The 24,119-nt window shown below is 37.7% G+C and overlaps 1 protein-coding gene across 1 annotated transcript in view; it reads right to left on the bottom strand.

Annotated features, from left to right (window-relative positions):
- Window positions 1-1,272: 1,272 nt before the first annotated feature.
- Window positions 1,273-24,119, bottom strand: part of MRPS31 (mitochondrial ribosomal protein S31) — a 33,717-nt gene continuing 10,870 nt past the window's right edge. Inside the window, exons 3-7 of the mRNA XM_045869832.2 lie at window positions 20,777-20,935; window positions 19,859-19,996; window positions 16,311-16,390; window positions 12,268-12,411; window positions 1,273-1,573 (exon numbers count right to left, since the gene is read on the bottom strand). Of these exons, the coding sequence (XP_045725788.1) occupies window positions 1,344-1,573; window positions 12,268-12,411; window positions 16,311-16,390; window positions 19,859-19,996; window positions 20,777-20,935 (751 nt within the window). The 3' untranslated portion in view covers window positions 1,273-1,343. The remainder of the gene's footprint in view (window positions 1,574-12,267; window positions 12,412-16,310; window positions 16,391-19,858; window positions 19,997-20,776; window positions 20,936-24,119) is intronic.

The raw sequence follows: 24,119 nt of genomic DNA, 5'->3' as shown, positions 1-24,119 counted from the left end.
GAGCCAGACACGGGGCTTGATCTCACGACCCCGATATGATGACCTGAGCTGAAATCAAGACTCGGATGCTTAACTGACTGAACCACCCAGATGCCCCAAGCCCAATATTTAAAGGTTTTACGAGTCTGCTCCTGTCCAATCACACTGTTTTATTTCCTCATGTGTTTTGTAATTTGAATTCTGAGTTGATGGTAGGTTCCTTCATATGATTTTCATTTGCTTATGCCAGGGGCCTAAAAAACTACTAGCCTACGGCCACTGTAAACTAAATTCCTGTTCTGAGTTTTTTAGAATCTTCATTCCGTTGAGTTGTATGAATTCGAGTCACATTGCTAAGCACCATAATAGAAAATAAATAGTTCTAACTTTGGCACAAAGACCTAAAGGACTAGAGGGGTTAGAATAAGCCACTTCTTTTTTTTTTTTTTTAAGATTTTATTTATTTATTTGACAGAGAGACACAGCGAGAGAGGGAACACAAGCAGGGGGAGTGGGAGAGACAGAAGCAGGCTTCCCACCGAGCAGGGAGCCCGATGAGGGAGCTCAATCCCAGGACCCCGGGATCATGACCTGAGCCGAAGGCAGACGCTTAACGATTGAGCCACCCAGGAGCCCCTAAGCCGCTTATTTCTACAAGGTTACTCCTTGTTGGTGACCCAGACTTAGACAAGGGTAGTTAATTTAGGGTGAAATATATAAAGGTATATAAATATGTATATATACAAATATATAAAAATATATGTGTATAATATAGTCAGCGCATATAAACCTGTCTATAAATCATCTCAACTGTTATAGCACTCTGATGTCATCAGATATGTGGCTAATAATTATATTTCAAAGTACAGTCACTGAAAAGAAAAAGATTAGAAGAAGTTGTCTTAAACTTACTACTAACTCTAAAATATTCTTCTTGTTAAGAATTACTAGTTGCATCTGTGAACGTTGACAACTTTTCTCCATGCAAGAATATTCTTCATTGGGCGCCTGGGTGGCTCAGTTGGCTGTGCGACTGCCTTTGGCTCAGGTCATGGTCCCGGGGTCCTGGGATCGAGTCCCACATCGGGCTCCCGGCTCAGCGGGAAGCCTGCTTCTCCCTCTCCCACTCCCCCTGCTTGTGTTCCTGCTCTCGCTGTCTCTGTCTCTGTCAAATAAACAAATAAAATCTTTAAAAAAAAAAAAAAATTCTTCAGTTACCATTATATACTTTTAAGCAATTTAACATTTATACCATTCACATCAGATGTAATAATTAACACAACATAGGAAAACTTCTAGTAAAATTATTTTATTTAGTTATAATATCCATCACCAACAGCTTGAAATAAAAATTTTCATGGTCTTCAATTGAACTGTATGCCACTTTCTTTTAGAATGTCTTGTTTTTCATTAAAATAATTTCTAAACCACTCTATGTGTTCAATCTTCTGTTTAACACTCAGGTATGGGTTTTTGGAAAGGCCACAGGTCACCAGCTCCATGAAGTGGCGAATGGGTCCTTGTTTTGGAAAATCTTTCAGGTGTTTATCCAGAAATACATGTTCATGAAATTCTGAACCATCATCATCAAAACCTAGGAAATGAGATAAAATACATTACAATTTTGATGTAAAACCTCTATTGTAAAATTAACATTAATGAGTATTACAGTTAAAGCCATGAACTTTGGAGTTAGATCTAGGTTTGCCCGCCAATTTACTAATTGTCTGGGCAAATTAACCTGAGCATCACGTATAAAATGAGGCTTCCTTTGGTTTCTGTAAAGATTACAAAGACACAAAACTTATAAAACTCTTATAATGCTTAGCACATTATAAATGTTCAAAGTGTAGCAGCAGTTACTGCTAATGAAAACTTCAATTCTAAAGCAACCACTAAGAAAACTATACAAACTACACTAAAAAAAATTATATAAATAAAACAAAATAGAATCTTAAAACATGTTCAAGCAGGCCACAGGAAGCCAAAGGGGAAAAAAAAGGAATGAGAAATGGAGAAAATGAACAGAAAACAAGTAATAAAATAGGTGATTTAAGTCCTAATAAATTGCTTCAAATGTAAATGGTCTAAATATACCAATCAAAAGACAGAGATTGCAGAGTGAATATAAAAACATCCAACTATATGCTTTCTTTTTTTTAAAGATTTTATTTATTTATTTATTTGACAGAGAGAGACACAGCGAGAGAGGGAACACAAGCAGGGGGAGTGGGAGAGGGAGAAGCAGGCTTCCCGCGGAGCAGAGAGCCTGATATGGGACTCGATCCCAGGACCCTGGGACCATGACCTGAGCCGAAGGCAGTTGCTCAACAACTGAGCCACCCAGGCGCCCCCAACTATATGCTTTCTATATGAAACTCACTTCAAACACTTCAAACATAGGAAGGTTGAAAATAAAAGGAGAAAAATATATCTTGTTAACATTAATTAAAAAAAAAGAAAGCATGAGTGGTTATATGATTATCAGACAAAACAGACTTCAGAGCAAAAAAAAATTACTAGGGAGAAAGAAAAACATTACATAATAAAAGGGTCAATCCACCAAGAAGACATAGTGATGTGAATTACGTATGCACCGAACAATAGAGTTTCTAAATACGTGAAGAAAAAAATGATAGAAATAAAAAAGAAACAGAAAAACCCACAATTATAGTGGGGATTTCAACAGTCCATTGTCAGCAATTTCAAGAACTACCAGGTGGAAAATTAGCCAAGATAAAGAAGAACTGAACAATATCAACAAACATTATCAAACTGACGTCTACAGAACACTCCACCAACTATTTCAGAATACAAATTCTTTTCAAGCATTAATGGAACATTCACCTAGCTGGACCACATCCTGGGTCACAAACTGCAACACATTTAAAATAACTGGAGTAACACATAGTACATTCTCAGACCATAATGGAATCAAACTAGAAATCAGTAACAGAAAGACAATAGGAAACAGTTAAAATTAAACAATATACTTAAAAAACACTCAGAATTGCCATGAAAATGAAAACACAACAAATCAAAATTCGTGGCTAAAGCAGTGCTAAGAGGGATACATACAGTACTAAATGAATACATAAGAGGAAAAGTCTCAAATCAATAATCTAAGTTCCCACCTCAAGAACCTAGCAAAAGAGCAAAATAATCCCAAAGGAAGCAAAGGAAGGAAATAATAAAGATAACATCCAAAGTCAATAAAATTGAAAATAGAAAAATAGAGAAAAATCAAGGAAACCAATACTAGTTCTTTAAAAAAAAAAAAAATCAGTGAAATCAATAAATCTCTATTAAGTCTGATAAAGAAAAAAGGAGAAGAATGAAACAGGAATGAAAAGGGGGTTATCGCTATAAATCCTGAAACCATCAGAGGCATCATAAGGGAATACCACAAACAACTATACACTAAAATACTCAACAACTTAAAAAAAAAAAAAAAAGGACAACTTAAAGAAAATCCACTAAAGGACCAAAATTCAAATCAAATAGGTAACTTGAACTGTCTTGTAACTATTAAAGAAAAGGAATTTGTAGTTTAAAAGGTCTCAAAAGAGAAATCCCTCAGCCCAGATGGCTTCACTTGAGAATTTTATTTAACACTGAAAGAAAACAAACACCAGCTTTACACAATCTCTTCTGGAAACTAGAACAAAGAACACTCCTAACTCATGTTATAAGGCCAGTATTACCTTGTTACCAAACCCGACAAAGACACAACCACAAAACAAACAAATTGAGAGAGAGAGAGAACTACAACCCATTATCTCTCATGAACTTAGAGGCAAAAACTTTAAACAAGATTAGCAAACAAACTCAACAATGTATAAAAAGATTTATATACCAAGATCAAGTGGGACTTAGACCAGGTGTGCAGGGATGGTGCAACATTTGAAAATCAATGTAATCCACCATATCAACAGGTTGAAGAAGAAAAGTCCTATGATATAACACCCATTTTTTTTTTAAGATTTTATTGATTTATTTGTGAGAGAGAGAGCACAAGAAGGGAGAGGGGCAGAGGGAGAAGGATTCCCAGATGAGCAGGGAGCCTGACTCGGGGTCCAGTCGTAGGACCCTGGGATCACGACCTGAGCCAAAAGCAGACACTTAACTGACTCAGCCACCCAGGCACCCCACAACACCCATTTTTGATAAAAATTCTCACCAAGTTAGAAAAAAAGAAAAACTACTTCAACTTCATAAAGAGCATCTACAAAAAATCTATAGCTAATATCATACTTGATGCTGAAAGACTGAAGGCTTTTTCCCTAAGTTCCTGAACAAGACAACAAAGTCAGCTCTTACTTACCACTTTTACTCAACACAGTACTAAAAATTTTAGCCACTGCAATGAGGGAGGAAGAAAAGGCATACAGATGGCAAAGGAAGAAACAGAACTACCCCTATTTGTAGATGACATGTTTGTCTACATAGAAAATCCCAAAGAATCTACAAAAAAAAAACCCTCCTAGAACTAACTAGTCAGTTCAGTAAGGTTACATGATACAAGATCAACACAAAAAAATCACTCACATTTCTAATTACATTTAAACTGGAAAACCCAACACACTAAGATATTCTCTCCAAACTGATCTATATGTTTAATGTACTTCCTATCAAAATCTCAGTAAAGTTTTGCCACCAAGTTTATTCTAAAATTTACATGGAAAGGCGAAAGTTGTAGAATATTACAACAATCTTGGAAGAGAAGAACAAAATGGGAGCAATAATGCTAAGATTTAGCTAAGAAATAGCTACACTCATCAAAAGTGTGTATTGACAGAGGGACAGACACATAGATTGATGGGACAAAAGGGAGGGCCCAGAAATAGACTGTTAGGGACCCCTCAAAATCGATAGGTTGAGGTCCCAACCCCAATGTGACTATATTTAGAGATAGGACCTTTAAGAAGGTAATTAAGGTTAAATGAAGTTGCAACAGTGGAGTCCTGATGGACTGGTGCCCTTATAAGAAGAGGAAGAAACACAAGGAGCACCCACAGAGAAAAGATCACATGAAGACACAACAAAAAGGCAAACATCTACAAACCACGAAGAGAGGCCTCAGGAAAAATAAAACCTGCTGGCACCTTGACCTTGGGCCTTCAAGCCTCCAGAACTGTCAGAAAATTAATCTGTTCAAGCCACCCAGTCTGTGGTTTTTTGTTATGGCAGCCCTAGCAGAGTAATACAGACCCACACAAATGTGCCCAATTTTTAAAAAATATTTTATTTCTTTGACAGAGAGAGAGAGACAGACAGACAGAGAGCACAAGCAGGCAGAGCGGCAGAGGGAGAGGCAGGCTCCTCACTGAGCAGGAAGTTCAACGTGGGACTCGATCCCAGGATCCCGGGATCATGAGCCAAAGGCAGACACTCAACTGACTGAGCCACCCAGGTGCCCCAAATGTGCCCAAACTTTTAAACAAAGGTGCAAAGAATTCAATGAAGAAAGGATAGTCTTTCTGACAAATCATGCCAGAGCAAGTGGATATCTATTGACACACACACAGAAAGAACTTCAACCTAAACCTCATACCTCATATAAATTAACCCCAAATGGATCATGAATTTAAATGTAAAACTATAGGGGAGCCTGGGTGGCTCAGTCAGTTAAACGTGCTTGTGTCCTACTCCCCCTGCTTGTGTTCCCTCTCTCGCTATGTCTCTCTCTGTCAAATAAATACAATCTTTAAAAAAAAAATTAAAGATTTAAAAAAAATAAACGTAAAACTATAGATTTTACAGAAAAAAACACAGCGGAGTGCCACTTGGCTGGCTCAGTCAGTAGAGCGTGGGACTCCTGATCTTGGGGTTGTGAGTTCAAGCCCATGCTGGGTGTAGGGAATGCTTAAAAATAAAATCTTAAAAAAGAAAAAAAGAAAAAGAAAAAAACAGGAAAATATTCCAGTTCAAAGCTGGCAAAGAATTTGACACTAAAAGTACCATCCATAAAAGGAAAAACTGGACTCCATCAAAATGAAAAACTTTTGCTCTGTGAAAGACTCTGTTAAGAGGATGAAAAAACAAACTACAGACTGGGAGAAAATATCTGCAAACTATTTTTTTTTTCTTTTTTTTTAGAGAAAGAGAGCCGGGGAGGAGCCCAGGGAGAGGGGGAAAGAGAATCTTAAGCAGGCTCCATGCCCAGCACAGAGGGCGATTTGGGGCTCGATCTCACAACCGAGATCAAGACCTGAGCTGCAACCAAGAGTCAGATACTTAACTGACTGAGCCACTCAGGCACCCCAATGCAAACCAAATACTCAATAAAGGTCTAGTGTCTGGAATATATTCAAAAAAACTCTCAAAGCTCTACAGTAAGAAAACCAGACAATCCAATTAGAGAATGGTCAAAAATAGCACCGAGGACCATAGGGGAAGGGAGGGAAACCTGAAGGGGCAGAAATCAGAGAGGGAGACGAACCATGAGAGACTATGGACCCCGGAAAACAAAGTGAGGATTTCAGAGGGGAGGGGGTAACAGGGTGATGGGTATTAAGGAGGGCACATGTGGTGATGAGCACTGGGTGTTATACCTAACTAACGAATCGTCGAACACTACATCAAAAACTAATGATGTACTACACAGTGGCTAACTGAACATACTAAAAAAAAAAAAGAGAGAGAATGGGCAAAAAAAACAAGAACAAACATTTCATTGAAGAAGATATACAGATGGCAAACACACACAAGAAAAACAAGGTCAACCTCTCTAGCCATTAGGGAAATGCAGATTAAAACCACAATGAGCTATCAATACACATCTATCAGAATGTAAACACATCTAAAAGAAAAATAGTGCCAACATCAAATGTTGGTGAGAACGAGAAGCTAGATGGTTCACACATTGCTGGTGGGAATATAAAATGGCACAGCCACTCTAGAAAACAGTTTGGAAGTTTCTTTAAAAAACTAAACATGCAGGGGATGCCTGGGTGGCTCAGCTGGTTAAGTGTCTGACTTCAGCTCAGGTCATCATCTCAGGGTCCTGGGATCAAGCCCAACAGGCTCCCCCAACCCATCCCATTCCGTGGGGAGTCTGCTTCTCCCTTTCTCTCTCCCTCTGCCCCTCCTCCTGCTCATACATGCGCTCTCTCTTTCTCTCTCTCTCAAATGAATAAATAAAATCTTAAAAAAAACACTAAAACTAAACATGTAGGGCACCTGGTTGGCTCAGTTTAAAAAAACAACAACAAAAAAAACCAAGCCACAAACATACTGATACATGCAACAACATGGATAAATCTCCAGATAATTAATCAGGCTGAGTGAAAAAAAGTTAATTCCCAAAGCTTACACACTGTATGATTCTATTTGTATATACTTCTTGAAATGAAAAAATTAAGAAATGGTGACTGAATTTAGTGATTGCCAGGGATCCAGGACTAAGGGGAGGCAGTGGACGGCAAGCAGGTGTGGTCATAAAAGGGCTCTAAGAGCGCTCTTTGAGGTGATGGAATTGTGTATCTTGACTGTGGTGGTGGTTACGTGAGTCTACGCATGTGATAAAATTGCACAGAACTAAATACGTATGTATAAAGGAGTATTTGTAAAGCTGGTGACATCTGAACGTTTGAAGAACTGTATCAATGCCAATTGCCTGGCTGTAATATCGTACTATGGTTTTGCAGGAAGCAACTATTGGGAGAAAATGGGTAGAAGCTATCCAGGGTATTTATTCTCTCTTCAATGGCATGTGAATCTACAATTATCTCAAAATAAAAGGCTTAAATGCTTTCTACTCACGCTTGCAGTTAGTTTGTATTTACTGAAAGAGATTTTTGTAAAAATTTATTTGGACATTTAAAGATCTATACACTATTTTTATTAAAACTAAAGTAAATAAAATCAAGGTGGTAGATAGACAAATGGCCACAAACATACTGATACATATCACTCCTATGTTTCTAGACATGACCGTTCACAATGTGATTTTGTCATTCTTCCCATAAATGGAGTCTGTTTCTCAGACCCTCGAATTCAGGGTTGGCGAAGTGACCTGCTTTGGTCAATGGGATATTACTCAGAATAGTGCAAACAAAGGCTTGAAAAGTACTTACACATCAATCCTTGCTCTTCCTTGCTGTTAGGAACTCTACTACAGTCATGTGAAGAAGCCCAAGCTAGTGTGTGAGACGATGAGTGACATATAACCCAGTTATCTCCATCTCCCCTCATAAGAGCCAGCACCCACAACCAGACATGTGAGACAAGCCACTCTAGAGGGAACCACCCTCAGCTAAGCTGCCAAAACCAACCGGAAAACCCATAAATTCAGGAACAGTTATAACTTAGTTGTTGTCTTACTAAGTTTTGGGGGTAGCATGTTATGCATCAAAAACTGATACATTTCAAAACTTATTGCACTTACACTTTTTTGGTGGCATATATATGGCTAAAGAATATTCAAGAGCCAAGACTCTGTTAACTGGGTAGTGGTAAAAACATGATTAAATTTAAAGTCAAAGTCAAAGCTAAAATAAAACTTTTATCAATCCAATATATAATAACTACTGCAAAATCTAAGTGGGAATAATGCTACTTAACTGCTCTTACAAATCTCTATGCTGGCAAAGCAAAACAGAAGGGACAAACCAGTTCTTAAAAAAAAAAAAAAAAACTGGAAAAAAGCTACTTCAAATTGGAAAATAATTTATATGTTTTATGTGTTATAACAAAAAACTAATTTTTTATATAAATGAAAAACATAACACTGGAAAGTAAAGTTGTCAACACAGGACACGTCATTTTGTCATTTTCAGTATTACGTTCAGAAACTGGCATGGCTCACCCCTAAAAATAAAACACCTTTCCCCAGGGCGCCTGGGTGGCTCAGTCGTTAAGCGTCTGCCTTGGGCTCAGGTCATGATCCCAGGGTCCTGGGATCGAGTCCCACATCGGGCTCCCTGCTCAGCAGGAAGCCTGCTTCTCACTCTCCCACTCCCCCTGCTTGTGTTCCTGCTCTCACTATCTCTCTCTCTGTCAAATAAATAAATAAAATCTTTAAAAAAAAAAAAACACCTTTCCCCAAAAGCATCAAAGTAAATCTTCATGAAGCTATTAGTAGAGAGAGCATGACATTTTATTAATCTTAAAATTTAAAAATAAGAAATATAGAAGGATATTATTGAACTGTAAAGGTTCCAAATTCTAATGCCAGTCTCTTAAAAGTATTCTGAAGTTCCTAAGTGTATATTGAGGAGAGTGATCAAAGTGAGAAAGTTTCCACAGTTCCTTTCCTGTTTTTCATTCAGATAACAATTGCCTCAAGGAGCTGGAAATGAGATACCTCCCTTTCCCACCCTGAAGCATCAATAATACGTACAGTGTATATGGAAACTTGTCACATTTATCTCCCTAACGTGACCAAAAGACATGGTTTTTTTCCCTTTCGTAAAAATTAAACTTTCTCAAAACCCAGGTCAAATTTAAGATAAATTTCTTTGGAGTTTGGACATTCAAAATTTTGATGAACTGAAGTGTTTTATTGTTGATGACAATGTACACTAACCCTTACTTTTTGGTTACCCTATTTGGTGGTTCCTAGAAAATACATATCCTCACTAATAGTTTAAGATTTCAGATCCTTGCAGCATAGTAAAACCCCCTCATATATATTGTTGTTGTAGGAAGTAGGAACAGGGATGATGACGGCTGATGATGCTTTACTTGTATAACCTCACTTGTTTTTCAGAAGAATCCCATAAAATAAATCCTATATTCATCCCCATCATTTCATAGACAGGGGAAGTGAGGCTTAGTGAGATTAAGCATATAACTCATTCAAAACTTGAACCCCTAACCACTATTTCTCCTAAATAAAGTCACATGTTGGGGCACCTGGGTGGTTCAGTCGGTTAAGCGTCTGCCTTCGGCTCAGGTCATAATCCCGGAGTTCCGGGATCAAGCCCAGCATCAGGCTCCCTGCTCAGCGGGAGTCTGCTTCTCCCTCTGCCCCTCACCCCGCTCATGCTCTCTCTCTCAAATAAATAAATAAAATCTTAAAAAAAAAAGTCACATGTTATTCTACCTCAATATCGGGTTTTAGAGCCATGTTTTTAACTATGAGGACTTAGAACACTCAAGTTTCATCAAATAAGGAAATCTTTCCTTAATATTCTGTATTACACTGTATTCTGTTAACTTTTTCTCCTTTTAAAATTCTGTGTTCATACAGAGGGAAATGAACTAACATTTATTTACATGTATTATATGCCAAGAACTGTGCTGAGCAACTCACATAACTTTGTCTTAGTTCTTACATTCTCCCAATGAGGTATCTTTAATTTTATAGATGAGGAAACTCATCTGGTTTTTTAACCTCTAGAGGTTAGTATCCTCAAAGGCAAATGGCTAATCACCAAGAGAGCTGGATCTGTACTCTGGTTTGCACAACTGAAAAGTCCTTGGGCTTTTTTCCCACCTTTCTCTGATACCTACCAGAGTATGGAAAGCATAATACTTTGAGAAATGTACATGTTATGTAACAGATAAAACACAACAACACAGCATCCTTTATTACTGCATATACTGTACAAAACCACAAAATATTCAGATTTTATTAAAGGAATTATCAGTCTCTAAAGTTTTCCTATACAAAGTAATACTATATGAACATATAAGACAAAATATTTCTGATATTTAAGCTTCCATTCCACCTATTAATCCAAAAAATGAAAGATTATAAAAAAATAAAATGTTATAGTGACATCATAATATTACAAAGGTTAAAATGTGGACTATATTTTCCTAAGACTTACTGAGGTGTTTACAATTCCTAGCAAACTGTACCATAAAAGTAAATGAATCTCTTCTAATTGAAAATACACCTGGGCGCCTGGGTGGCTCAGTTGGTTAAGCGACTGCCTTCAGCTCAGGTCATGATCCTGGAGTCCCGGGATCAAGTCCCACATCCGGCTCCCTGCTCCGCGGGGAGTCTGCTTCTCCCTCTGACCCTCCCCCCTCTCATGTGCTCTCTCTCTCTCATTCTCTCTGTCTCAAATAAATAAATAAAATAAAATAAAATAAAATAAATACACCTAAAATGTTTAGCTAATGATAACATTTAAAAAAGCATAAAAATAAATAGCATAGTAATACTGTTTTCCTTTTGAGTGAGGAAGAAGTAACATCTCCAGAATAATCTTCAGGAAAGTAGATAATAGCATGTAATAGTTCGAAGAACCTAGGTATGCAGCCGGAGGTCCAAAAAAAAATTTTTTTTTTTTATAATTTTTTTTAATGTTTTATTTATTTATTCATGAAAGTCAGAGAGAGAGAGAGAGGCAGAGGCAGAGGGAGAAGCAGGCTCCCCGCCCAGCAGGGAGCCCGATGCGGGACTCGATCCCGGAACTCCGGGATTATGACCTGAGCCGAAGGCAGACGCTTAACCATCTGAGCCACCCAGGCGCCCCTGGTCCAAAAAATTTTGAAGCCTTCTAAAGTTTTTGCTTTGAATAGCTTTCAACTCCAAGAACCTTTCATCTCATTAATGCAATAGTTTTATGAGTAAAAGATAACCAGCATAAAACTTTCAGAGTTGTAATGTTCTCCAAAATTGAAATATAATCTCATACGCAGGATTTAATATATGAGAAGATTTTCCAGGTAATCTGCTTAGCAATTAGTAACTATCATCATTTGCAGTCAACACTTTCATGTCACGTAGAAATTCATGATGCATTTCTGCCATATAACTTTACTTCCTTTTTAAATTTTTATTATTTTTAAGTAGACTCCATGCTCAGCGCAGAGCCCAACACGGGCCTGAACTCATGACCATGAGGTCAAGACCTGAGCTGAGATCAAGAGCTGGACACTTAGGGTTGCCTGAGTGGCTCAGTCGGTTAAGCGTCTGCCTTTGGCTCAGGTCGTGATCTCAGGGTCCTGGGATCGAGCCCCACGGCAGGCTCCCTGTTCAGCGGGGAATCTGCTTCTCTCTCTCCCTCTGCCCCTCCCCTCCCACTCATGTTCTCTCTTAAATAAATAAATCTTAAAAAAAAAAAAAAAGAGTTGGACACTTAACCAACAGAGCCCCCCAGGCGCCCCTAATTTTACTTCATTTTCCTTATCAAAAACCCAGAATTAAATGAAATCCTAACTTTTTTCAAAAAAAAAAAAAAAAAAACACCGTCAAATTTCTTTTCAGACACCACCAAGATATTTATACCAAGTTTGGAAATTCATGTAAATATCTAGACTCTATGACTGAACACCCGCCAGATTTAATCTCCATACTGAATTTTATAAACCTCTGAAATTAAGACTTACCTGCTTCATTGTTAATTGGAAACTCCCACAGTTTCCCCTCTTTCGTCCACTGGATCATCTCTGCAAAGCCATTCTGAAGGGGCTGCTCATTTACTGTGGCTAACTGCTTAGCAAATTCTACTTCCCAAAGTGAAGGTGCTGTCTCTATGATAAAAACATTTCAAGTAATCACAAGTCAATGTATATATCTTTATTTTAAAAAATTTTATCATCAACTCCAACTTGTTAATACATTTCAGGCCCTGAGGCTTATAAATAAACAGTATATAATGAAAGGTCACTCTCTGAGAGCTAAAACTAAAGGAAGACGACATAAAAAGCCTACCGCAACAATTACCGCAAGCCTTAGCTTTTGTTTTACTACACTGCTAGGCAAGCAACAAGTCTCACTGCCCCCTCTACTGGAAAGGAAAAAGGAATGTGTATTTTGTTTAAAAACGTTTTCATGAACGTGAATATTTATTTTATTGTTTTCTTTAAGATTTTATTTATTTGAGAGAGAACACAAGAGAGAGCATGAGGGGGGAGAGAGGAGGAGGGGGAGAGGGAGAGAGAGAGAGAGAGTGCGTGCGCGTACAAGTGGGGGAAGGGGCAGAGGGAGAAGCAGACGCCCCCCTGAGCAGGGAGCCCATCGTGGGGCTTGATCCCAGGACTCCAAGACCACAACCCGAGCAGAAGGCAGATGTTCAACCAACTGAGCCACCCAGGCACCCCGTGTTATTTTTCTTAAAGATTTATTTATTTGAGAGAGAGAGAGCTCACACAAGCAAAGAAAGGGGGGAGGGAGAGAATCTTAGCAGACTCCCCCCTGAGCACAGAGCCCGCCAACACAGGGCTGGATCTCATGACCCTGAGAACATGACCTGAGCCAAAATCAAGAGTCAGACACTTAACCGACAGAGCCACCAAGGTGCCCCATGAAAGTGAATATTTTTTATATAACAGGTTACTTTGATATTTAAAGTCCAGCCTATTTATCTTTATTTTTAGTCTGTCAAGATAAGTCACAAAGTACTATTATTAAAGACCAGAGAAATTAACATAATAATAATGACAATTCTACTAATGGATATGGAGCACTTACTCTGTGCTATGCTTTTTATGCATTAATTTCATCCTCACAACCAACTCTATAAGTTCATATTATAATGTTAGCTTATAACCACCATCATATCGCATTTCAATCATTTATTTGCTTCAGAAATTGAAGACATCTTTCAAGAATGAATCATATTTCGGGGCACCTGGGTGGCTCAGTCGTTAGGCATCTGCCTCCGGCTCAGGTCATGATCGAGCCCCGCATCGGGCTCCCTGCTTGGCCGGGAGCCTGCTTCTCCCTCTCCCACTCCCCCTGCTTGTGTTCCCTCTCTCGCTGTGTCTCTCTCTGTCAAATAAAAAAAATCTTTAAAAAAAAAAAAGAATGAATCATATTTCCACCAGTCACTGCTGGTGGGAATGTAAAATGGTACAACCTCTTTCAAAAATAGTTTGGCAGTATACAACAATTTGACTCCTAGATATTTACCCAAAACAAAAAATATGTGCACACAGACATGTATGTTAAAGTTCATGTACGACCCTGCCTGACCACACACTGACTGACTGCTGTATATTAAGTATATTGGCCTAAAACATCTGATACAGAGAAAAGATCACATCAGTTAGGCTTAATTAGCCACATTTGCAGATAATCATGAGAGCAAAATAGTCACATTTTATAGATTTATTCAGTAGACACTGATCAACACATGTCTTTTCTGTGATCATGATCATCACCACCATCATTGTTACTATTACTGCTAACAGCTGCAACTATGTCCTGACTGTCCACTGTGGTCTTGGCACTGTGCCTGACACTTGAATTATATTACTTCATTTAATCCCTGAGAGGCATGTATTAGCCCCATTTTATAGATGGAGAAAGGGAAACTCAGAGAAGTTAGTACGGGAGAATCTGAATTTGAATAATCCACATCTATCAAATACCAACATTCCTTCCATTAAGCTATATTGCCCCTCAGCTCTAAATTACTGCAGGATAAGCAGAAGGGTCCTTTGCAGCAGTGGTAGGAACCTGGAGGGAAGCAAAATGTGTGAATCATGGGACAGAAGAACTCATCATTCTGTCAACAAATAATTACTGAATGCCAACTATATGTCAGGCATTATTTTAGGGGGTAGGGAAACAACAGTGAATAAATGCTTAAGTTTGTACATGGTTGGTATTGATTTAATAGGGAACAAAAGACATTCTTTAGACTCAATCAAGTATAGTTTATTAAAACAGTACCTTCATTAAATTTTTTTTAAAGATTTTACTTATTTTTTCTTATTTATGAGAGAGAGAGAGCGAGCGAGCAGGGGGAGAAACAGAGGGAGAGGGACAAGCAGACCTCCGGCAACGTGGGATGCATCAGGCTCCATCCCACAACCTTGAGATCATGACCTGAGCTGAAACCAAGAGTGGGATGCTTAACCAATTGAGCCACCCAGGTGGTGGGTAAATTTTTATAAATCTGTGTATTATTTTCCTTATTAGAGCACAATCATTTTATATTTTTTATAAAACTTCAGTGCTTCAGTTTTAAGGAATAGGGTTTCTGATTTAAAAGAGCAAGCTGGCTCCTTCAAGAATCCAAGTGCCTCTCCTGGCTGTTCAGTAGGTGGACAATGGCAGCTGCCCTGACAATAAATGCCCTTTTTGAGGCAAGTTTAACAGTTGCCACATCAACAGGGGAGAGGTGACCCATTCTCCATGACTGCATGTTTTAGTTTGTTTTTTTCAAGTAGTTGTTAGAATCATCTGTGTGTGTGCGCGCGCGCGTGCGCACGCATTTTGTAATTCCTTTTTTTTTTTTTTTTTAAGGTAATCTTGACAACCAACATGGGGCTTGAACCCATGACCCCGAGGATCCAAAGTTACATGCTCTGAGGACTGAGCCAGCCAGGTGCCCCTTGTACTTCCTGTCCATTATACAGGACAGAAAGCAGTTTTTAAGTAAGAGAAGGCGAGCTGTTCTCTTAGCTTCACCTTTAGTTTAAATGAACAAACACTGATTGAATTAACTCCTTTCCTCTATGGACAGAAATTTCATAGCTCAATTTGTTCAAAAAAAGCATTTATGATTTAAGATAACTAATTCCTATGATCCGTCAGCCACTGGCTAGGTGCTGCTGGGTATACAAAAATCAGTGAAACCCAGGCCCTAGTATCTAGGAGTTTACTGAATAGTGGGAAAAATCAGATATTTATATAAGTAACTGATAGATTAAATGAGCCATTGGAGGCTGGCTTCGGAACTTAAATATCAATTATAAAATTATTTTTATCAAGTCCAAAAAGCTAACTTAACAATCTTAGGAAATGAAAGTCACTTGTAAGCTGAAGACCATTCGTACTGAGTTTCCTCCTTTATCAGTAAACGATACTTAATGTCAAGCAAGAGGACACTCTCATATCTCTTGTAATTAGACTTAAAATGGTGAATATGAAAGATTTGACCTCTTACCCAAAGATGAAAGGGGTAAGTACAGGGAACAAGGACGGTGTGTTAAAAAAAAATAAAAAACCCCCACAAGTCTGCTAAATGTATTTCCTGAATGCTCCTCTTCCCAGCTCCTAAACAATCACAAAATCACTTCATTAAGTTACTTCTACAAATGCTATCTCCTCTCCTAGATAGCAAGCTGCCTTAGGGCAGAACCTTTTGTAATAGCATAGTTGCAAATGGAGTGTGATGTTAATGTTCTAACCCAAATCAGTAGCCAACTGATAGCTCTGGATTCAAGAAGGTGGTAGTATTTACCTCCCACTGTCTTCAAGAAGGTGGTAGTATTTACCTCCCACTGTCTCCAAGAATGAAACATTTCAAGGGAGGAATCTGACCAAGACTAGCAATGGTAACAACTACACTCATAAACAGGATCTAGGCCAATGACAGGATGGATTATTAAAATACCTGACATTGTGCAATCAAAACATTAAGGACTTTTTTTGAAAGAAGGAATGTTTCTACACCTGAGAAATAGTGTTCTTAACAAACCTGTTTCAGGTGCCTCCTCAGTAACTGCCTTAAGGTCAAAAATATTAAGTCTTTTCCCTTTGAGCATATTTTTCCTAAGACTGAAAAAGAAAAAACAATTTAATATCTTTACACATGGCCAACAAAAAATTATTTGAGAAAACAATTTTATATTAAATATTCAATATAGAAATTAAAAATAATTCCACTGACCCACACCAGACATTTTAACTAAATTGCCACATTGTTAGAACTGATAACTAAAAACTGGAACAAATGCACTTGAATTTTTGCATCATGATACCATAAAGCAGTTTAAGTAGTTTAATTTCCAAAATATCTAATTGAAAAGATTAGTTTAATTTGCCATAATTTTATGTGATCCATTTCATATTAAGGTTTTAGAAAACTCAACATTAGAAAGCTATTAAAATACGCTAAATTAAAAGTTGTTAAAGTCAACAGCTGTCTTAGTTCAAGGGCAGAAAACACTGCATGTTTAATTACAAATTATAATTATAAAAGATGGCACAGATGAATCAAAACATTCCCACTTAACAATCATTCTGTAATTTTAAATAATGATTAACTTTCTTTCTTTTTTTTTTTTTAAGATTTTATTTATTTATTTGACAGAGAAAGACACAGCAAGAGAGGGAACACAAACGGGGAGTGGGAGAGGGAGAAGCAGACTCCCTGCCGAGCAGGGAGCCCGATGAGGGACTCGATCCAGGGACTCCAGGATCATGACCTGAGCCGAAGGCAGTCACTTAACCAACTGAGCCACCCAGGCGCCCTTAAATAATGATTAACTTTCTTTACATAACATTTTAAATTAGCTATTGAAATTAGTCAGATAGTTAATAGGTAACTTTTCCTTGTATATTTAAATCAACTGCTTTATGCATCAATTCACATTCATACTTGAATAAATTTACTGGCAGATTAAAAATCAGTTCAAAACTGGAGAGTTAGTTTTAAAATAATTTTGAATTCTTGGGGAGTCTGGGGCGCCTCAGCTCGTTAAGGGTCTGCCTTTGGCTCAGGTCATGATCCTGGGGTCCTGGGATCGAGCCTCACATTGGGCTCCCTGCTCAGTGAGGAGCATGCTTCTCTCTCTCTCTCAAATAAATAAATAAAATCTTTAAAAAAAAATTCTTTTCTGAATCAAATTACTTTTTTTCCTATGAAATTACATTAACTGAAAAAATTCAAATACCATATTAAAATTAGATAAAGTAATCTCAAATCACTTAAGTTTTCCTTTAGCAGGTCCCTAAGTATTCTTAAACAAAGGTATTTATGCTCCCCAACTATTCTCAGTGCTTTTGCATCCTTCTCCCCATCTGCACTCCCTAACTGTGCATCAGGTTAACAGGATGATGGATTAAGGTAACTCACAGTAAAGAAGGAATGATTTGGTAAAGTATGGAATTTTAGAATGTACTAAAGAGGAAGGGAAGGGAACAGACATTTGCTGTGCATCTACTATATACAGTTGGCACATTCCTTTCCTATTTCTCAAGAAAGCCATTTAAGTTAGGCTTCAATTTCAGCATTTTATAGATGAGGAAATAGACCAACGAGGCTATAAAAGTTGCCCCGGTCCCAGTATTAGTCAGTGGCATAATGCCAAGATTCTGAGGCAGGCCAGAATGACTCCCAAGCCATGACTCCTCTCTGTCTCTTACTAAGGAATCAGCCCAGGGTGTATCTGTGGTGATCAGTCTAGGCCTGGATTGTCTCAGGCTGTCCCATGACAGAGCAGGGTGAACAACTTGGTATCTCACCACCGCTTCCCCTTACTCTAGAGTCCTTCAGTCAGCTTTTTACACAGTCATTATATGCACATAAACGACTGTCCTGCTTTTTTTAGCTTCTCCCTTGCCACTTTCTAATTTCTAAGAGGTTTTTTTTGTGTGTGTGTGAGTAAAGCGATAGAAGTTTATTAAGTGAAGATACAGAAAAAGGTCTCAAGAGTGAGAGGAGTCCCAACAGGGTTGCCCTAACAATTTTTTTTGACACGTGTGCGGGGAGTGGGGGGGTTGCGGGGGAAGGGGCAGAGGGAGAGGGAGAGAGAGAATCCTAAGCAGGCTCCATCTCACAACCCTGAGATCATGACCTGAGCCGAAATCAAAAGTCAGACGCTTAACCAAATGAGCCACCCCGGCGCCCCGCCACCTTCTAATTTTCAATGACAGCTAATATCATTAAGAATCAAACTATGATATAGCATTCTGATATAGTTAAATGGAATCATTTCAAAGAAGACTGATTCAAACAAGACTGAAATTAAATATATATATATATTTTTTTAAAGTAAGCTCTACGCCCAACATGGGGCTTGAACTCACAACCCCAGATCAAGAGTTGCATGCTCTACTGACTAACCCAGCCAGGCACCCCTGAAATGAAATATTCTTGAGGAATCTTAAGTAAAACTCCAAGTACACACTATATTTTATCCAATAATATGTCATAGGTACAAAATCACTTTAAATTAGTAATTCAAAAATCTCCCTAAGTCATTGTAACTTCTTGAACTTCCTTTGTTAACTGTTGACTATCTTTTACAATTTTCCTGTACAAATTAGTAGTTTAACTTCTGAAAGGAGCTAATTCAAGTTGCTGGGATTCTACTTAAAAGAAAATCCAAAGAATACATAACATCAAAAATACTCCAACTCTAAGCACCCCCTAAAGATCAGTTAGTTTTTGTTAGAGCATACTAAATATCTGGTTCCCCCTCCCCAACTATCACTTCATGGGCTTAAAGGAGAGAAAACAGAAACTTTCTGTAAATATAGATAGCTTTTTATTATAAAATAACTACATAAGGCATGGCTTAACTTTTTTTTTTTTTTTTAAGATTTTATTTATTCATTTGACAGAGAGAGAGATAGTGAGAGCAGGAACACAAGCAGGGCAGCAGGAGAGAGAGAGAAGCAGGCTTCCTGCGGAGCAGGGAACCCGATGCGGGGCTCGATCCCAGGACCCTGGAATCATGCCCTGAGCCGAAGGCAGACGCTTAACGACTGAGCCACCTAGGCGCCCCATGGCTTAACATCTTTAAGTTTGCGAAGTACCAAATTCAAATTGCCACAAATAATCTACCACCTTAAGGTATTATAATGGATCTTCCTTTCTTTCTTTTTTTGATGGTGAATTATTTTTCTAAGGTATGAATAATGATAATTACATAGAGAGATATAAAGATTATATAAATATATACATTGTTATATACATATCAGAATGAAAAATAATGCTTTTCACAAAATGTTCATTTGTTCAGAATTCAATCAGCTCCACTTACCCTAAATCAGGAGACCTCTATTCATCATGGATAAATGGGAGGCAGGGCCTAATTTGATTAATGGTATAGAAAAGCATAAGACTGCTAAACCCAGAACACTTTTTCCTCTATGGGAAATGGTACAAGCAGAGAAGACAGACATAAATGCATCCATAATGCTCAAATACCTATCAGTAATAACATGCACAGAATAAAGTAAATCTATAGAGAAACAAACAAAACCAGCAAAACCAAACAAACTGCAAAGCCTGAGTACCTTTTCTTAAGAGCATCAGTCTTCTGTCCCATGTAATTGTCAGTTCCTTCATCAAACTGAATTTGATGCACTGGTCTTGTACTAATCCTAGATGTGGCAGATTTGGCAACTTTCATATCTGATATTATGTTACTGACACTGAAATAAGAAAAAGGTCAAGTGTATTAGAAACTGTAGCTACAGGACAGTAATAAACTTTCTTACCCATGAAATTCATATCATTTAATTCATATTTCACCTCCATGTACTAAAACAACATAAAGCATTATGTTTAAATGAATGATTATATGTCACATGTTAACATTCAACATTCACATCCCACAGACCACTAAGATTTATGTTTCTTTTTGAAACATAACTTTTGAAGGTGTTCTTCAGAAATGTTCATTTAAAACATAAAAAAGTGTCACTTATAAAAAAAGTGTCACTTATGAAAAAGTATCAAACATTTGAAGTTGTGTATCAACCTCAAACTTGGCATAAAGTAATGAGAAGAGAGGCTGAGTGAGAAGGTGTCAGCTAAAACATAAGAGCAAAAGTGAAGGAAACAGACCTGAAGATGATCATACTGTACAGAAGACCAGCAAATTATTTAACGGGAAATAATTAATCTTCTCAGAGAAACTGTCTTATTCTGTTACTTGTTTTTAGTAACATTACTGAATTTACTGTTTGTTTTTCAGGGACAAGAAATCATGTAACTTTGCAAAAGACAATTTTAACCATTCCACTGATCTTTTAAAAACTGCAATCTTACTTAAGATGTGAGTTTTTAAAAAAAACCAAATTACTAATATTCCACTTAGGAGAAATATTTAATATATAAATTGATATATTGTGTACATTACTCACCAGTCACATGAAAACAGCCTATTTTGAAAAACCAGCATTACCAACAGAACTATTTGATTCACTAACCTAATTTTAGCTCTTTCTCCATCTTTCTGTGCCTTTGAGACTTCCTCATGCTGCTGGAGCTGCCTGAGCAGCTCTGACTTGGTTGTCTGCTTATCAAAAGGGAGAAAATCTGCAACAGCAGATGCAGCTGCTACCAACTCAGGATTCAGGGACTTGGTTCTAACAAAGAAAATGAAAAACAAGTAAAAAAAAAAGGCATTACTTATTATGCCATTAGTTTAGTGGAAAGTAAAATGATTCTTTTTCAGAGAAAACTTTTTTGTCATTCAAAAAAAATCCATTTCTGACAAAATCAATTATTTTTAAATATTAGGCATTTTTTTTTAAGTAGGCACCATGCCCAGCATGGAGCCCAAAGTGGGGCTCAAACTCAAGGCCCTGAGACCTGACCCAAGATAAAGAGTCGCATGCTCAGCCCATTGAGCCACCCAGATGCCTTAGGTATTGGTTTTATACAAACTTTAAAATGTTAAAAGTTGAAGTTAATGGATACTTGTTGAAGCATAATACTAACTCAGAACAATATATGAAAGTAGAGGGGTAAGGAGAAGGAAAAAAAGAGTGGCAGTTATAATTTACTGGATTTTTTTTTTTTTTTTGCGAGAGAGAATGAGAGACAGAGAGCACGAGAGGGAGGAGGGCCAGAGGGAGAAGCAGACTCCCCGCTGAGCAGGGAGCCCGATGCGGGACTCGATCCCGGGACTCCAGGATCATGACCTGAGCCGAAGGCAGTCGCTTAACCGACTGAGCCACCCAGGCGCCCTAATTTACTGGGTTTTTTAATTAGATGCCAATTTATTTCAGAAACTATATATACTGCAAGCAAATATTAAAGTAGCTAAATCTATTCACATATCATGATAAATCCGTATGATGGAATAGTACTCAGCTCACGCCAATAACATGAATGAAACAATGAAAAGTTGGAAAAAAAAAAAAAGAGTATGCTCTGTATGATTCTACTTATACCAACTTCTAGAACAGGCAAAATCAACCTAGGGTAAAAAAAAACCAAATTGTGGTTGCCTCAGGAAAACGCTACTGATGGAAAGATGGAAGTGAGAAATGCTCTGTGTCTTGATAAGCATGTGGGCTACATGGGCATATCAATTTGCCAAAATCCTACAGCTAAAATGTGTATGCTTCAAAGTATGTAAATTTTACCTGGGAAAAACAAAGAACCATAAATCATCATGATCTAGTAGGAGATGGAAAGTAGGTAAAGATACAGACCACACAAGAATGGCAAACATGTTGATTACTGAAACTGTGTGACAGGTACAAAGGGGTTCATTACATGATTGGAGCGTGCATGCGTGAGTTGGGGAGGGGCAGAGGGGAAAAGAGAATGAGCGTGCCATGGGGCTCCTCACAACCCTGAGATCATGACCTGAGCCAGAATCAGGAGTCGGGCACTGGGGTGCCTGGGTAGCTCAGTCATTAAGTGTCTGCCTTCAGCTGTCATGATCCCAGGGTCCTGGGATGGAGCCCCACATAAGGCTCCCTGCTCCACGGGAAGCCTGCTTCTCCCTCTCCCACTCCCCCTGCTTGTGTTCCCTCCCTCTCTCGCTGTCTCTCTGTCAAATAAATAAATAAAATCTTAAAAAAAAAAAAAGGCGGGCGCTAAACCACCCGAGCTAGCCTGGTGATGCTTAGGCTATTGAGATATGTCATCAAATTGCCAAAAATTATGGTAATTTCTATGTCCCCTTAATAGTGTGTTCCCCTTAATAGTATGTTCCCCTTATTAGAATTTCTTTTCTGAAATTGTATATGTCATACAGTTCATTTTAAATAAATTTAGGAAGTACAGAATGGTATAAAGTATGTCTTCATGAAACAGTCTGAGTTATAGAACAGGTTGTTGTAAAAGTATTTTTAACAAGTTCTCATCACCTTTTTAAAATCTATGTAGAAAGATCTTGGTATGTAAAGATTATCTTATTTCAATGATAGAAGCTTCCTGACAATTTTTATTAACTAGAACATTTCAGATTATAAAGCAAGAAGCTATGAATATAAAGAACACCATTGTGATAAAATGCATGGTTCTAGAAAATGAATACTCATTTATATTCTTTGTATACTCTGATCAAATACATATATGAAAATTTGAAAAGAAACCTCTCAAGTAGTTTAGGAAAGTGATTTGGGCTAAAGTTCAGACCTTATTCATAGGTAACAGTTTTGAAAGTAGCTCATTTCTTTTTAACTAACTGTAATATTCCCTCTTTTATTCTGTTTTTCTTCCTTGGCAGGTTTTAGAGCTCTCGTATCTTAGATAAAATCCTTAAATCTTTATCCAACAACATCGGGGATTTGGGAATTTTGATTTGCATATTAGACAATGGATCATTATGTAGAAAGTCTAATAGAGTAAAACATTAACTTGGATCCCACTCACTGAGATAGCAATTCTTAGTGAGTTAATATGTAAATAATGTAGACAATTTCTTTTTATGTCTGGCACATTTTTCCATGAACTTACCCTAATTTACTGAGGAGCTTTTTTTTTTTAAAGCTTTTTCTTATGGAAAATTTAAAATATAAAATCATGTAATGAACCCCTTTGTATCTGTCACACAGTTTCAGTAATCAACATGTTTACCATTCTTGTGTGGTCTATATCTTCACCTACTTTCCATCTCCTACTATATCATGATGATGATTTATGGTTCTTTGTTTTTCCCAGGTAAAATTTACATACTTTGAAGCATACACATTTTAGCTGTAGGATTTTGGCAAATTGATATGCCCATGTAGCCCACATGCTTATCAAGACATAGAGCATTTCTCATTTCCATCTTAAAGCCCAAAATATATGCAAATCCTTTTACCTAGCAATTCCACTTCCAGGAGTTATTTGTCTAAAGAAAATAAGAAGATACATACATGGAATTTGAGGGATACTACATACTCCAAATTCAAGGCCTAAGCCTGAATTTGCAAATCATCTCTCAGATATCTGCATGGCTTTATATATAACTTTATTTCAGGCCTTTTTTTTTTTTTTTGAGAGAGCAAGCAAATGGGGGCGGGGAGGAAAGGCAGAGGGAGAAGGAGTGAGAAAAATCTCAAGCAGGCTCCATGCTCAATGCAGAGCCTGACGCAGGGCTCAATCTTACCACCCCAAGATCATGACCTGAGCTGAAATCAAGAGTCAGACGCCCAGCCGACTGAGCCACTCAGACGCCCCTTTATTTCAGGTCTTTGTTCAATCATTATTCTTCCACAATTTCTTTTAAAAAAACAGCACCTCTCCAGCTATCTTATTTTTCTTCATGTTTCATCACCTGACATATTAATGTGTCTGTGTGGTGTGAATATATATACTCTCTCCCAC

This window comes from Mirounga angustirostris, unplaced genomic scaffold (assembly GCF_029215605.1).
Source record: "Mirounga angustirostris isolate CCGP_5_RB_7025 unplaced genomic scaffold, mMirAng1.0.hap1 SCAF_3, whole genome shotgun sequence".
Taxonomy (NCBI): Eukaryota; Metazoa; Chordata; class Mammalia; order Carnivora; family Phocidae; genus Mirounga; species Mirounga angustirostris.
This window is presented reverse-complemented; position numbering and strand designations above follow the sequence as displayed.